Below are 17,496 nucleotides of genomic sequence, written 5' to 3' on the forward strand. Positions count from 1 at the left end.
TCAGTCCTTTCACTCTGTGTGTGTGATAGAGTGCTTAGTTTTTATATAATTAAACCAGTTGCGCTTGTTTCCAAGTCTAAACAGACCCCAAAGCAATGTGTCTCCTACCATTTTCTAAGAGTTTTATTGATTTTGAATTTACTTTTCCTTCTTCCTTTAGAACATAATTTTTTTGGTCTTTTACCTTTTTAAAAAGATTTTACTGGAGTATAGTTGATTTACAACGTTGTGTTAGTTTCGATATATGTATATTATAGAGGGCACATAGTTTTAAGAAGAGTTTGAGCTTGAGAAAATTTCACATTCTCTCTCTTTTTTTTAATTTAAATTTATTTATTTATTTATTTTTGGCTACCTTGGGTCTTTGTTGCTGCGCGCAGGCTTTTCGCTGGTTGTGGAGAGCGGGGGCTACACTTCGTTGCGGTGCGCGGGCTTCTCATTGCCGTGGCTTCTCGTTGCAGAGCACGGGCTCTAGGCACGAGGGCTTCAGTAGTTGTGGCATGTGGGCTCAGTAGTTGTGGCACACGGGCTTAGTTGCTCCGAGGCATGTGGGATCTTCCCGGACCAGGGCTTGAACCCGTGTCCCTTGCATTGCCAGGCGGATTCTTAACCACTGCATCACCAGGGAAGTCCCCTCATGTTCTCTTAGTAGTGGTGAATTGGGCTAAGGCCGTTTATTGAAATGCCTTTACTTCCTTCACTTCTCTGCAATGCCATTTTTTCTTATCAATTAAATAAACATTTGTGTGTTGGCTCAGTTCTTTGCTCTCTTTGCTAGCTCACTGGTCAGATTTCCTTATTGTTACTTTCTGTAGCTTTGAGACAAGCATTGTTTTCTACTAGAGTTGGTCCTTTACCTTCGCTATTGTTACTTTCTGTAGCTTTGAGACAAGCATTGTTTTCTACTAGAGTTGGTCCTTTACCTTCGCATATAAATTTTAGGATTCAGTTTGCTTAGTTTCACACATACACACACTTACACATGCACACACATACCCTTGTGGGATTTTGACTGGGATGACACAAAATGTACAGACTAATATAGGTAAAAATGAAAAGTGAAAATTACTGACTACTCAAGTTTATAACATGCGCCCATTAATGTAGGTCCTCTTTAATTCTTCTTTTTAATGTCATTTAATTTTTAAGTGAAAATTGTATATATTTAAGGTATACAGCATGATAATTTTTAAAAGTTTTAAAAAGTGAAGTATACCTGATTTACATTATTGTGTTAATTTTGGGGTACGGCAAAGTGATTCAGTTATACACATGTTTTCAGATTATTTTCCGTTATAGGTTATTGCAAGATATTGAATGCAGTTTCCTGTGCTATCCAGTAAATCCTTGTTGCTTACCTATTTTATATATAGTTGTGTGTACCTTTTTTTTTTTTTTAGTATAGATGTGCTTTTATTCGTATCATCTCATTTGTATCATCTCATCTATAAATTGCCATTTATAATTGCTCTCCTTACCCTGACATACATATATTTTTAAAGTAGGGTATTGAACACTTTGAAAACAGTTTGACAGTTCTTTCTTTTTAACATCTTTATTGGAGTATAATTGCTTTACAATGGTGTGTTAGTTTTTGCTTTATAACAAAGTGAATCAGTTATACATATGTTCCCATATCTCTTCCCTCTTGCGTCTCTCTTCCTCCCACCCTCCCTATCCCACCCCTCTAGGTGGTCACAAAGCACCGAGCTGTTCTCCCTGTGCTATGCAGCTGCCTCCCACTAGCTATCTATTTTACGTTTGGTAGTGTATATATGTCCATGCCACTCCCTCACTTTGTCACAGCTTACCCTTCCCCCTCCCCATATCCTCAAGTCCATTCTCTGGTAGGTCTGTGTCTTTATTCCCGTCTTACCCCTAGGTTCTTCATGACATTTTTTTTCTTATATTCTATATATATGTGTTAGCATACGGTATTTGTCTTTCTCTTTCTGACTTACTTCACTCTGTATGACAGACTCTAGGTCCATCCACCTCACTACAAATAACTCAATTTTGATAGAAAGCCCAGAGATAAACCCACGCACATATGGTCACCTTATCTTTGATAAAGGAGGCAGGAATGTACAGTGGAGAAAGGACAGCCTCTTCAATAAGTGGTGCTGGGAAAACTGGACAGGTACATGTAAAAGTATGAGATTAGAACACTCCCTAACACCATACACAAAAATAAACTCAAAATGGATTAAAGACCTAAATGTAAGGCCAGAAACTATCAAACTCTTAGAGGAAAACACAGGCAGAACACTCTATGACATAAATCACAGCAAGATCCTTTCTGACCCACCTCCTAGAGAAATGGAAATAAACAAATGGGACCTAATGAAACTTCAAAGCTTTTGCACAGCAAACGAAACCATAAACAAGACGAAAAGACAACCCTCAGAATGGGAGAAAATATTTGCAAATGAAGCAACTGACAAAGGATTAATGTCCAAAATTTACAAGCAGCTCATACAGCTCAATAACAAAAAAACAAACAACCCAATCCAAAAATGGGCAGAAGACCTAAATAGACATTTCTCCAAAGAAGATATACAGATTGCCAACAAACACATGAAAGAATGCTCAACATCATTAATCATTAGAGAAATGCAAATCAAAACTACAATGAGATATCATCTCACACCGGTCAGAATGGCCATCATCAAAAAATCTACAAACAATAAATGCTGGAGAGGGTGTGGAGAAAAGAAACACTCTTGCACTGCTGGTGGGAATGTGAATTGGCACAGCCACTATGGAGAACAGTATGGAGGTTCCTTAAAAAACTAAAAATAGAACTACCATATGACCCAGCAATCCCACTACTGGGCATATACCCTGAGAAAACCGTAATTCAAAATGAGTCATGTACCACAATGTTCATTGCAGCTCTATTTACAGTAGCCAGGAGATGGAAGCAACCTAAGTGTCCATCATCGGATGACTGGATAAAGAAGATGTGGCACATATATACAATGGAATATTACTCAGCCATAAAAAGAAACGAAATTGAGTTATTTGTAGTGAGGTGGATGGACCTAGAGTCTGTCATACAGAGTGAAGTAAGTCAGGAAGAGAAAGACAAATACCATATGCTAACACATATATATGGAATCTAAGAAAAAAAATGTCATGAAGAACTTAGGGGTAAGACAGGAATAAAGACACAGACCTACTAAAGAATGGACTTGAGGATATGGGGAGGGGAAGGGTAAGCTGTGACAAAGTGAGGGAGTGGCATGGACATATATATACTACCAAACGTAAAATAGATAGCTAGTGGGAAACAGCCGCATAGCACAGGGAGAACAGCTCGGTGCTTTGTGACCACCTAGAGGGGTGGGGTAGGGAGGGTGGGAGGGAGGGAGACGCAAGAGGGAAGAGATATGGGAACATATGTATAACTGATTCACTTTGTTATAAAGCAGAAACTAACACACCATTGTAAAGCAATTATACTCCAATAAAGATGTTAAAAAGAAAGAACTGTCAAACTGTTTTCAAAGTGTTCAATACCCTACTTTAAAAATATATGTATGTCAGGGTAAGGAGGGCAATTATAAATGGCAATTTATAGATGAGATGATACAAATGAGCAATGAATCTAATAAGTCTCCTTGATATTCAGGAAGAATGCTAGTTACAATGTTTTACCATCACTGTACCAGATCAGGAAAAATTCAAATGATTGTTAACACCTAGAACTGCAGTGGTTTTAAAAAAGTGGGCACTCTCTCTCTCATACATGGCTGGTGGTGGCATAAATTGTTAAAACCTTCTTGGACAACAACCTGGTATCACCCATTAAAATTTTGAATTGTGGGGATTTCCCTGGTGGCGCAAAGGGTAAGAATCCGCCTGCCAATGCAGGGGACACGGGTTCGATCCCTGGTCCGGGAATATCCCACATGCTGCAGAGCAACTAAGCTCCACAACTACTGAACCTGTGTGCCACAACCACTGAAGCCTGCGCGCTCTAGGGCCTGTGTGCTGCAACTGCTGAGCCTGCATGCTTGCAGCTACTGACGCCCGCGCGCCTAGAGCCCGTGCTCCGAAACAAGAGAAGCCACCACGATGAGAAGCCCACGCACTGCAATGAAGAGTAGCCCCCGCTTGCAGCAACTAGAGAAAGCCTGCACGCAGCAACAAAGACCCAACGCAGCCAAAAAATAAATAAATTAAATAAATAAATAAATTTTGAATTGTTCTGGCTACAATTTGACCCAGAATCGCCACGTTTGCAGATATCTCACAGGAATATTAAAGCACTGATCTGTAAAAATACATGTACAAGGATGTTTATTGTAGCATTGTTTTAAGTGGCCCAAACTGGAAAGAATGTGAATATTCACCAATAACATAATGACTGAATAGATTATGTTGCCCCCATATTGTGAGACCTTATGAAGCAATTTTTAAAAATTAGTTGTATCTCTGTATATTGACATGGAGGCCTGTTATAGTTATAAATAAAAATGTAAAAATTTAGAGTAAAATTCTAAATAAAATTCTAAATTAAAAAATGTAAAGACAAAAATTCTAGACCTAGCTACAGATGTTTGCATATGAGGATGCACACCCCAAAATTCAAGGAATTGAATTTTTTCCCAAATTTCAGCAATCATGAAAGTTATTAACTGAAATTGGTATAATGTATCTGGAGGGCAATTTGTCAATATGCATTAAGATCTGAATGTTCATGGCCTTTGACAATGTATCATTTTAAGGATTTTTTGCCAAGAAAATAACTTAGGAATGCTTGCAACAATGTAATTGCGAGAATATTCATAGCATTTTGTGCTTCTTTTTCTTTTCTCTCTTTTGTTTTTTTTTAAAAATTTTTGGCCATGCCACACGGCATGTGGGATCTTAGTTCCCTGATGGAACCCGTGCCCCCTGCAGTGGAAGCGCAGAGTCTTAACCACTGGACCGCCAGGGAAGTCCCAGCATTTTGTGCCTCTAATGGAGAGCTGTTGGGAGAAACCTCTATTCAACAATAGAGGGGTCGTTAAACTGAGGCACAGCTACACATGGAATCCTACAGTGCCATGAAAAACAAATTTTGTAAGTATATTTACTTCCATGAAAGATGTCGATTATATATCGTGATGTGGAAAATTCAGGTTAGAAAACAGCATGGACAGTGTAATTACGTTTTGATTTTGTAATGCAATGAGTGTATGTATGTATATTGGAAAGAATTTGAAAATCAACACTATGAAATGCTAATGGCGATTGCCAGTGTGTGGCAGACATTGGGAAGGCTTTGCTTTCATTTTCACTTCATTGTATTTTGTCAAAAAATTTTTGTGTGTGTGGCAAGCATGTATTGCTTTTATAATAAGATTATTTTTCAATATTAAAAAATCACTGTAATCTCTGTCTTCTGCCCCTTTCCCTGTTCTAGGATGCATCTCCCTCATGGAATTGTAGCTGCAGTAGAATCTGATATTTTCTTGACTCCATTATCACCTAAAGAGGTGTCCTTTTAGTCACATACCCCACTGGGGGAGAAACGCTACCCCACACTCTGCCCTTATGTCTTGAGTGAACTGGCCACAGCGGCTCTTGGGTCTAGGGGAGGGCATGTAACACCTGCTGGCCGACTAGAGCATTGCAACCTCCCCCCTCCCCCACCCCAGGCCAACAACCACAATTATTGGTTCAGGGCTTGGGAAGGATGGCAGCCTGGGGATGAGAAGAACCATGGGCAAAGAGCACAGACTCAAAGTGCTCCCACACCTGGCCAGGTGGAGCTTTGAAAAGAGGAGTATTTCTGAGGAAAGACGAAACATGCAAATTTTTGGTGGCACAAATTTTTCCAAACAATTGGAACCAAGCTCTTCCGTTTCCCAGATCATATTTGGCATCCTGCTTTTGTCACTTAGCAATGTATCTGTAAGATTTGCATATAGAGAATTTTTATGACCGTTTTAAAGGGTGTTCTGCTAACCATGGTCGGAATTCAGGTGGAAAAGGCCAGTCTTGAACTTTGCTTGCCACCATGGCAAACAGAAAAGAGAGATCTGGAGGGTCTCACACCAGGAATTAAATGATTTGGTCTAGAAGTGACATATTACTCACTGGCCAGTACCACTCACATGATCCCACCCATGCATAAAGAGCCTGGAAGGTAGAGAGCTGGAAACATCAGTGAAGATGAAGATAAAATGGTAATAGCTGTGTCAAAGTGATTGTGAATTTAAAATTTGATAAATATTGGCCAATTGTTTTCCAAAAACACTGCCTCAATCTGCATTCCCACAGTAGTCTTAGAGGGTACATTGCCCCACATCCAACCAGCACTGGGTTCTCTCAAAGGATTTTTTTTTTGTTTAATTTGCTCTGAGCAAATTAAAAGATGCTCCACTACCAGGGGGGAGCATCTTATTACTTTGAGTTTCATTTCTTTAGTTGTGGTGGAGATTGAATATTATTCCATAGTTTATTGGCCATTTCTATTGCCTTTTTTTGGATGAACTATTGGGTTATTTGTCTTTGTGCAAATAGTTTGGAATGGGTATCATTGTAGGTCAACTTTTGCCCATATCTTTTACTTTCTTCTCCAGGATAAATTCCCAAAGTTGAATGGATGAATGCAAGGCCATTCAGATTCTCGAGGCTTTTTGTATTTATTAGCAAACTGCCCTTCTAAAACGTACCAACATATACTCTCACAAAACACACTAGAACATGTTCATTTCCCTTGAGGCACTGTCAACACGATTTTATTTTTTTTCTTTTTGGCCACACCACTCTGCATGTGGGATCTTAGTTCCCCGACCAGGGATGGAACTTGTGCCCCCTTCAGCGGAAGCACGGAGTCTTAACCACTGAACCGCCAGGGAAGTCCCCCAACACGAATTTTTATTACTTAAAATAAAAATGAAAAATATGCTAGTATGGTAGTAAGTCATTCTATAGAAGGTCTTTCTTTGAATTTCTGTTTTCTCTTATAAAATGCATATTTATTCAATTATAAAGGTAATACAAGTTTATTGCAAAAAATTCAAATGTATAAAATAGAAAATATGAGTCCCCTGTGGTCTCATGCCTAAAAACATAGCTAATAACTCTCTGATATATATCTTTTCAGATTCTTTTCTAGGTTATTAGTTATTAACATAAATAACTACTGCAATTAGTCTATTATTATTGTTTTACAAATCTTTGACATACTCATACTGCTTCTTTCATTTTTAACTAAACAACTTACTGTCTCCCCATGGCAGTATCTGCAAGTCTGGTTTAATCTCTTTAATGAATGCCTGTTATTTCACACTATGTATATAATGTAACATCTTTAAATAATTTCACGTTGGTGGACATTGGAGTTATTTGTAAAAATTTCCAATAAAATAATGTTTATTCCAAATTTCACAGTGTTGTAATAAAAATTCTTGTGCTTAAATTTTGTATTATACTTTTTTTTACAGTGGGCAAGGAGTAAATTTCCATTTCTTGGATTACTAGAGGGCGTGCACATCTTTTTTGTAGGTTATCAGCCACTTACATGTTTCCTTCAATAGCCTTGATGTTCATGACCATTTTCCTTTTGGTTTTTCTCTCGGTGGAGGTCTTCGTATTTTTCTCCTTTATTTAAAGAAGTCTTTATACGTTATGTTGCAAATATTTTCCTCTGGATTTCTATTTGCCTTTGAAAGCTGTGCACGTGTTTTGGCCACAAAAATGTTAAAATCAGGAGCAGGAAATGTCAGTTCTCGCTGAATAGACTCGGCGCTGTGGGAGGGTTTTCCGCAGCGCTGCGTGGACCTCCTTGTTCCGCAGGCAGTAGACTAGATCAGGCAGCACATGGGCGTGGCCACCGTGTAGATGACAGACAGTAACTTGTTGAGGTCAGTGGGTTCGACACGGCTGGGGCGGGAATACGTGAAGAGAACCACTGAGCAGAAGATGTCCACCACAGTCAGGTTGGGGGCGCAGGTGGAGGGGTTGCTGCCGGCAGCAGCCGAAGGCATTTGGAGCACAGCCCTCCTGATGGCCGCATATGAGGCCAGAGCAACTAGCAGAATCCTGCAGATGACGATGGCAGAGATGAAGTCTACCAGCTCCGTCAGGGTCACGTGGGTGCAGGACAGGTTGAGCAGAGGGGAGACATCACAGAAAAATTGGTTGAGGACATAGGGGCCACAGGAGGACAGGCTGGCGATGCATGATATCTTGACCACCGAGACCAACAGCCCACAAAGCCATGAGGACAAAGCTAAACCCAGGCATATCTGGGGCCTCATGAGCAGCAGGTAGGGTAGTGGGTGGCAGATGGCCACATAGTGGTCATAGGCCAGGGAGGCCAGGAGGGTGCACTTGGTGCCAATGAGAGATATGAATAAAAAAAGCTGAATTATGCAGGCTGTGAAGGGCACATGGCATGCACCGGACCTCAGCCCCACGAGCAAGCTGGGCATGGTCACTGACATGTAGCACATCTCCAGGCAGCTCAGGTTGCCCAGGAAGAAGTACATGGGCTTTCAGAGCTCACCATGACTGCAGACAAGGAAAATGATGCACGTTTTCTCCAGGTGGGTCAGCAGGTAGAGAGTCAGGAAGACGGCAAACAGCACAATCCTTATGCCTTGCCTGGCAGATAAACCCAGTAGGATAAACTTTTGCACTCTGGACATACTGCCCAAGTCCAGAGACCTCTCCATCTATGTAAGAAAGAAACAGCTTTGTAGAGACCGTGATCCATGCAGAAATAAATTGATCAAAGGGCAAGAGCATATACAGTTAGGGCCCCTAGAGCCAATGCTACTTTGCTGTAGGTTGACTCTTGCTCTGAGCGCCAGCAAGGAGCAGTTGGGAAATTGCAAAACCGGAAACGGAAAATTTAACACTTTACTACATCTCTGATCATTGACAAGATACTCAACCTTTGTGAGCCTCCATTATCTTATCTGTAAAATGGAGGTGAAATCTATCCCCAGGAGGTCCTTAGTCCTTATGGATATTAAACATAGCAACAGACGAGAAAGTGCTTTATAAAGAGAGTCATGATTATTCCTTTACTTTTTAAAAAAAATACATTTATTTATTTTTGGCTGTGTTGGATCTTCGTTGTGGTGCATGGGCTTCTCTTTGCGGTGGTTTCTCTTTGCGGTGGCTTCTCTTGTTGTGGAGCACCGGCTGTAGGCGCATGGGCTTCAGTAGTTGTGGCTCACAGGCTCTAGAGTACAGGCTCAGTAGTTGTGGCGCACGGGCTTCATTGCTCCGTAGCATGTGGGATCTTCCCGGACCAGGGCTCAAACCCGTCCCCTGCATTGGCAGGCTGATTCTTAACCACTGCGCCACCAGGGAAGCCCCATGCACTGCTTTTTGAGCATCCCCTGCCATTCGCGAGCTTTTCCGAAGACACAACATGACCAATCTCAAGGCAGTGCCCGTTTTCTTCCTCCGGGTTTCTCAGCGGTCCCTGAGATACAGCTGCTCAGCGCTGCTGCCTTCCTTTTGGCTTACCCGGCCGCGTTTCTGGGGAACATCTCCATCGTCGCCGCCGTGACGCTGGACGCCCGCCTGCACACGCCCATGTACTCCTTCCTCAAACACCTCTCCTTGGTGGATATCTGCTCCGTGTCCACCACCCTGCCCCGGGTCCTGGTGGCCACCCTGCTGGGCTCGGGGCAGATTTCCCTCCATGCGTACATGTCCCAACTCTGCCTTTGTCTGCCTGGAGTCCGTAGAGTGTTTTCTCATCACCTCCATGGCTTGACCATTGTCTGGCCACCTACAGGCCCCTGTTGTACGGGGCAGCCATGAGGCCCCAGACCTGCGTCTCCGTGGCGGCGGCCTGGGGAAGTGGGCTACTCTTCTCTGCCCTCCCCTAACCAACACCTTCTCCCTGCTCTTCCGCGGCCCCAACGTGATTGACCACTTCTGTGACATCCCACCACTCACGCGCCTAGCCTGTGCCAACACAGGTGTCCACGACTGCGGGATTTGCAGCCAGCGGTTGCATCATCAGCAGCTGTTTCAGCCTCACTGTCCCGTCCTATGTGCGCATCTTGGCCACGGGGGTTCAGATACGCTCAGCAGCCAGCCCCTGGAAGGCCTTCTCCACGTGTTCCTCCCACCTGGCCACCGTCCTCCTGTTTTACGGCACTGGCAGCTCTGCCTACATGCCCACCGCGCGATATTCCCCACAGCAAGGGTGCCTGGCTGCCGTCTTCTACTGCATCCTCATGCCCACCCTAAACCCGCTTATCTACAGCCTGAAGAACAAGGACGTGAAGGGATCCCTGCGGAAGCTGTATCTTCAGGTGCCACCTTAAGACATGGAGTCACCCAGAAATCCAGCCTCACAGGATTTTCCTTGTGGTCATAGTGGAGGTGTTAATGTCTCCAGAGACCACCAGGAACACACTGGGTGGCCCAAAAAGTTGACAACAACGTTGATGCTGATTCATGCAGGAAGCCCCAATAGGCAGCTGGATAAAATGGAGACGTGTCCAAGGTGCATTTAATTTAGGCAAATGGTACTGTACATACACAGGGGAAGGTAGAAAGAGGGAGAGAAAAATTTAAAAAACAGTTGACTTTCGGTATTCACGGGCTCCACATTTGCGGATTCAACCAACCGTGGATCGTGTACTCTGTTTACAATCCCTGGTTGGTCGAACCCATGAATGCAGAACCTGTGGGTATGGAGGGCAGACTATGGGACTTGAGCATCCATTCTGGTATCCTGGTGGGTCCTGGAACCAATCCCCTGTGGGTACTGAACGACAACTGTGGTAAGGGGTCATTTCATCCCAAAGCCCACCAATGACCCTGTATCCTGGAGTGTGAGTCCGCTAGGGGACTTTCTGCTCAGCTCATCCATTTCCATGGACCTCCCACAAGTGATCACACCTTGACCTGCTCAAAATGATTCTAATGCTTAGTGGTACACACTTTCCATCTAATATTTGTCTGAAATGCAAGTCAGTGAGTTCATCAGAAGAAGCAACTATCCTGGAAGAAAAACAGTCCATATCGTACTTGCAGAGACACGGTCTTCATGTGGCTCCTTCCTAAGAGAACATCAGGGATACATTTTTCTTTCTCTAATGTTTACCTGATAGCACTGTATTGGTTGGGTTTTGGGTTCAGCTGCTTTAACAGACCAAACAACAGTGGCTTAAATAATACAGAAGGTTTTTTTTTTTCTCTTTCCTGTAAACATGGGTGTCTCTACACCACAAAGTCATCCTGAGACCAGGTTCCTCCCATCTCATTGCTGTACCATCCCATACAGTCTCCTTATCCACGTGGTAGGAGAAGGCTTACTAGCAACTCATTCACAGTCCAGCTGCAGGAAGGAAGACAGAGGAAGTAGAGGGCAAGGAGAGTGCTTTTCAGATGTGACCTGGAAGTTGTACCCATCACTTCTGCTGACATCCCATTGGCCAGTGCTTAGTCACATGGCCGCTCTGACCTGCAAGGGATGCTGGGAAATGTCTCCAGCTGGGTTGCCATGTGCTCAGATAAAGCTCCAGAAAAAAATGGAGAGAACAATATTTACTATTTTTTAATCACTCCTCCACATCTGATCTCTTGAGGAGCCACCATTTTTAAAAATAATTTTATTTTATTTTTGGCTGCATTGGGCCTTCGTTGCGGCGAGCGGGGGCTGCTCTTCGTTGCGGCGCATGGGCTTCTCACTGCGGTGGCCTCTCGTTGCGGAGCATGGGCTCTAGGTGCACAGGCTTCAGTAGCTGTGGCACGCAGGCTCAGTAGTTGTGGCTCGCAGGCTCTAGAGTGCAGGCTCAGTCATTGTGGCACATGGGCTTAGTTGCTCCGCAGCATGTGGGATCTTCCCAGACCAGGGCTCGAACCAGTGTCCCCTGCATTGGCAGGCGGATTCTTAACCACCGCACCACCAGGGAAGTCCCCAAGCCACTATTTTTTATTCCACCTATTGTCATGCTTCCAATTCTTCCCTTTTTTCCCAGGCCACCTGTACTAGTCACTTTTATACATTATCTCTATCACTCTTTATAAAATCCTCTTCATTTTACATGTGGAAGATGAAGTTCAGATAGGATAGGCAATCTACCCAAAGTTCAGAGGGTTGAGAAAGGATCCAATATTTTTGGTCCAGAACCATTTGGGGTTCTACTTTGCGGGAGGGGGTGTTCTGCTTTTTAATGATAGAGATTGGATTGTATTTCTCTAGGACTTTAAAAAATCTTACCTTGTTGAGACATTTCTTTGGGAGTTTTTAGGAGAGGGCTGCAGTGCTACCAACATATCCTTGAGGGTTGAAGAGCTCTCCTTTACTTGAGAACATCAACCTCTTGATCAAATGCATAATCCCTGGGAGAGACATAAATTGGCATGTGACCAGCCAGCCAGATCAGGCAAGTCTTTGGTGATTCCTGGGGTTGGCAGGCACATGCTAATGAGTCCCATCCTGGTATAATCCCTTCCCCTTGTGTGGGAGGAAACTGTGATTTAACTTTAGCAAATAGAATACAGCAAAGGTGACAGGTGTCACTCCCACGATTACCTGAGATATACTGTCTGAGGCAGAAAACATCAAGGCCCTTGGTGTAACCCCCAGACCCCTGAGTGGCCAACTCCCTATCAGCTCCAAGGTCACCTCATCCGAACGACCTTCTGTGGCCCTGCCATCCAAAGCAGATCTCCTCCAGGTGACTCACCATGCCTGCATCCTGTTTTGTTACCTCCATTGCAATTATCATCCTTCTGAAATTACCTAAGTTATTCAGTTTGTTTGCTCTGCCCCGAATCCCCATCCCCTTCCTTCAGATATAATCCCCATGAGGGCAGCGCTCTGGTCTCCTCAGTACTGTATCGCCTGTGTGTCGTAGTGTCTGGCACACACTGGTGTTCAATGTGTATTTTTCTGAACGAATATGAAGCAGAACAGCAAAACACAAAAATCAGAGCTTCCCTGGTGTGAGCTGGGGTCCGGGGGCTGGGATCCCTGAGCCTTGGTGGTTTCCTATCTCCATGGTCATTTCTGCAACACCTGCCTGGAATCTTTGGGCCCCACAAATCCAGTTCAGACACCCCTTCCTGAATCAGATTAATACCTGCTAGTGAATCTAAACCACCATTCATTGAAAGATACTCCATTATTTTAAGTTCCACTAAGGAAGAAAAAGATACTGCCAATCAAACCATGACACCTCATCAGTAGAACACATCCTGATCCATGTTAAAACATGCTGTTCAGCCTTCAGATCACAGTTCAAGCATTACTTCCTTATCACCCCCTGCTGGCCAACTTAGCCCATTTTTCCTTCTATACTCTCATCACTCTCATTTCTTCAAAATATGCATTGCAATTTTAATTATTCTATAATCATTTGTTTAAAATTTGTCCCTGACACTAGAATGAAAGTTGCATGAACACAGACATTACTTTGGCTTATTTACTGTGGTGCTGATAAATCAACTCTCTGGAAAAAAAAAAAATAGCATTTGTCAATTTCCATGGTGTAAACAATCTCACCACAGCTAATGCCAAGCTACTGATAGCTTAATGACTGATTTGCAACATTCTTGAATGTTTTAACAATTAGCTCTTGTGAGCTGGTACTGGCATGCTCCAGCACACAGTTGACCCAGACCAGATTCTCCCTGTACATAATAGAAGCTCAATAAACAATTGGTTAGTGAATGGATAGACCATCGTTGAATCACATTGAATGGACATGTAGCAAGCACTTCAGACTTCACACAACTACACAGAGCTCTTCATTTATCCTCCACACCTGCATCTTCCCCAGTTTTCACCCCACTTAGTGGCACTGTCATCCATGAATCAGGACAGAATCCTAGAAGGCATACTGTATGGTCAGGCCACTCAAGGTGGCTGTTTTCTTGCTCTCTACATCCCTGCTGGACCAGCGCCTGCATCACCTACACTCACGCACATGACTGACTTTCCTACACTTGCCCCAAGCCCCAACTGATGATTGTTCTTATCAAAGGGGCCGTGAGGGTCGTGCTCCTCTGCTGGTTTCCCTGGTAACCAATGAGCCCACCTGATGTTAATTCCCCCATAACTGGCAATCTCCCCTTCCTCGCCACGGAGAGAAGACGCCATATCCTGCCCGCCGTCTGCCACACACGGTGCGGTGTTGCTTCAGACGTGTAAGCGCCCCAACCCATTAAACCACTGATGTCTCTGTTGCTGACTCCGGGCTCTTTCTTCGGTCTTGAGGCCGGGCAAGTTCAGGCCTTGAGGCCTGTGGGGTGCAGCCCAACAACTGGCAGGGCCAGCCAGCAGACCGAGGAAACTCCTGTGAGCACCAAGATGTCGGGAAATACAGGATGGGAAATGGAAAGTTGTGGGGGCTGTCCGCTCACATGTGGGGCCCAAAGGTTTCAGGGGTGATCCTGAATGTTGCAGGGGAAATCCCAGGGTGGCTGTCCACTAGTATGCAGGGCCCTGTGGTGGCTGTTGATAAAAGAAATGTTCACACGTTGAGATACAGGGAAGTCATTCAGGCTTATACCTGAGTTAACTTGAATGTTATGCTACTTAAAATAGCCTGTTTGTGGCCTGTCGTATATACGTTGTACATCTGCTTTAATTAGTTAAGGGCACACTGACCAGAAGGAAAGAATGTCCATGTTAAAAATAAAGATTAAGTGCCTCTCTTCCTTTTCCTCCTTTAATGATAAAGACTCCCTTCCCAGGTTCCAAGGCCATACTGACTCGCTGTGTATGTGCTGATCTGTTGTTTTTTTTTTTTTGAAACGTTGAAGAAATATAACCCTGACTTGTTTAATGTTCTTTGCTCTGACAATATATAAAACTGCTGAAAACTGGAGCAGCTTCTCAAGAGTAATCTGGGAAGATGGCTTTCAGGTTGACCTTCAGTTTGGCTTATAAAAATAAAAACTCTTTTCTATAATAAAACTCTTTTCTATTCTTCTACAGATTATTATTTTCATTAACATTGCTTTGGCGTAGTTAGCAGGATATCAGAAGAACCCACCTGAGGTCACCTGGAGTCTCCTTTAGACCACGCTTGTAACAAGCATGGGCCCCTTGAGCCCCTCTGGCTTCACAGCACCCTTCAGGTGATTTGGTGAGTTTTTCCTGATACCTGGGTCTTCTTATACTAAGTGATGGTCCACGACTTTTATTTGAGCTGTTATCTTAAGACTTGGAGTCTTAAGAGGGTGCCGGTAGGTGTCCTAGGCAGAGGACCTGGGGGAAGGTCCAGGCAAGAAAGGCCTGGAAGGAATTTTGCAGTCAACTGGGTTGGCTGATTTTTTAAATGTGGCTTAAAATTGGAAATTTAAATTTAGATTTGCACTTTATAGTAAAATGAAACTAAAAGAAAGCAGGAGATTACGCTTCTAAAGCCTCCCAGCTCCTGGACAGGCAGCCACCCACTGGAGCTCCGGCTGGCTTCTACAATTGGTACGGAGCCAATACTTACAGATATTTACCTAACCCTAAATTGGCCAAGATGAAAATTTTTTTGACATTCCAAAACTAATTTTGCATGCACAGCTAAACACAGCTGGCTTGAAAAAAACATCTTTTCAAAGTTCTGACCCTCAGAGACAAAAGTACTCCTAGGAAAAGGCTTGAAGTTATAACTCTTATCATATCCTTGAAATGCAAACACAGCCCATGCTGCCTGAGACTACAGCCTTGGCTTAATTAGTAGAAACTAAGACCTTAAAAAAAATGGACTTTTAAAACTCAAGCAGGAAAACTATGAGATCTCTGTGTCTACCTGGATGTATGTATGTTTGTGTATGTTATAAATGTGATCTGTTTCTACCTACAGATGATATTATCAATATGAATTTGTAAAAGAGCTCTATTGACTTAAAAGTAAGCACTTACAAATTAATATTTTTAAATGTAACAAAAAAGTAATCCAAATGTTTAAAGGATCATGTGATATAGAATTACTCTTTAATAAATGAAAACAAGCCTAAGTTGTTGCTTTGATTAATATAGACACGTCTTTAGGGTCATCAGCATTAAGTATTAATACTTTAATTGTTCCTAGGTTTACTAAAAGTAAGTTCATGTTATCTTTGTTACAAAATTTGTCAGCAATAAAATTAACTTGGTATGATGATATTTTCATAGGTAATGAAATAGAGATCAATGGGATTAAAATTTTTACATGAATTCTTTAAAAATGATTGTTTTATGGTATGTCTACCTAAAATTAATTTCTCCAGATGTTTGATAACTTGAAACTTTAGTTTTCCTAAATTAAATGATGGGAATTCACTGAACATCCAGATCATTTTCAGTTAAGATAAAAATACTGAAACATTCATTGCTAAACATGTCTAAATTTACGTACTTTGTCGTCTTTAGAGAAACACTAAAGATTTTGGGTTTATTAAACATATATCTTATACCATATTAAAAAGAGAAATTATGGGGAGGGACTTCCCTGGCAGTCCAGTGGTTAGGATTCCGTGCTTCCACTTCACGGGGAGTGGATTCGATCCCTGGTCGGGGAACTAAGATCCTGCAAGCTGCGTAGTGCAGCCAAAAAACAAACAAACAACCCAAAAAACTCCACAAAAAAACAACAAAAAAAACCCAACCCAAAACAAAGCACAAAAAACAAAACCCACACACCTATAGTTAATGAATCCAAATGGGTCTCTTCACCTGAAAGGCTGAAGTGGGTTGGGTACCATGGCAATGTACCTGTACTTCATCCCTCCTTCAGGGTCTCACCTGGAGGAGACCTGACTATCAGATGGTCTGGGCACCAGCCCTAGCCCTAGACCCAGAGTGGTAGGAGATTCAAAGCTGGGGCCCAGGTGGGTGTATGGCTGACCCTTCTGAGGTGGTGGTATTCATAAGTGTGTGTGTGTGTGTGTGTGTATGCACATACTTACTGCTATGCTTCTCTGCATTTTCCTTTAAGAGCATCTGTGGCCCCCAACTGCTGGAAGTGTAGGGTTTGGCTAGCTTGAATGCATGTAGTGGGGCAACAGTGAAGGAACCCCATTTCTGGGATGCTGGATTTTTGAGAATTATAACAAAAAAAGAAAAACCCTACACAAAGAAACCTACAACTGCAACAGTATGTAGGAATAACTAAGGGGAACTTACTTTGCTGGCTGATAAAAATGCTTGAGTACATAAAAGAACAATATCATATTCCCGGATGCTAAGTTTAAATGTAACAATGTTAATTCTTCCTAATTCATTTATAAATTCACTTCAATAATCATCAAAAGGCTGTTTTTAATTGTTAAACAACTTTTCATCTGGAAGAGTAATAAAATTCATTTTTCTCATATAAATATAACACACATAAATAAACTTCTTAAAGGCACAGTGATAGAAAACTCACATGAGGCTATAAAAGTTAAAAAGAATACAGATCTATGATATAATAGGGTGACAAAACAATGAAACAAAGTGGATGATCCAGATACAGAACTGTATTATAAAATAAAATATTATGACTATGTATCACTTACTAAAATTGATGTTGGGGCAATTAACAATGGGGGATA

At 42.5% G+C, this 17,496-nt stretch overlaps 2 protein-coding genes across 2 annotated transcripts; one reads left to right on the forward strand and one right to left on the reverse strand.

Moving 5' to 3' along the window:
• Nucleotides 1–7,704: 7,704 nt before the first annotated feature.
• On the reverse strand, nt 7,705–8,675 carry LOC114903576 (olfactory receptor 5-like). Its single transcript, XM_029236469.1, is given in 2 exon segments — nt 7,705–7,812; nt 7,815–8,675. Coding segments are annotated over 2 exon segments (969 nt in total).
• A 97-nt stretch (nt 8,676–8,772) lies between these two features.
• Nucleotides 8,773–10,292, forward strand: LOC114903582 (olfactory receptor 7D4-like). The gene is made up of 4 exons (XM_029236480.1): nt 8,773–8,785; nt 9,431–9,662; nt 9,755–9,819; nt 9,967–10,292. Exons 1-4 carry the CDS (start codon nt 8,773–8,775, stop codon nt 10,290–10,292), a joined length of 636 nt encoding a protein of 211 aa, XP_029092313.1.
• The last annotated feature ends 7,204 nt before the right edge of the window (nt 10,293–17,496 follow it).

Source organism: Monodon monoceros, unplaced genomic scaffold (genome assembly GCF_005190385.1).
Source record: "Monodon monoceros isolate NGI ecotype Baffin Bay Population unplaced genomic scaffold, NGI_Narwhal_1 Super_Scaffold_10, whole genome shotgun sequence".
In the NCBI taxonomy this organism is placed as follows: domain Eukaryota; kingdom Metazoa; phylum Chordata; class Mammalia; order Artiodactyla; family Monodontidae; genus Monodon; species Monodon monoceros.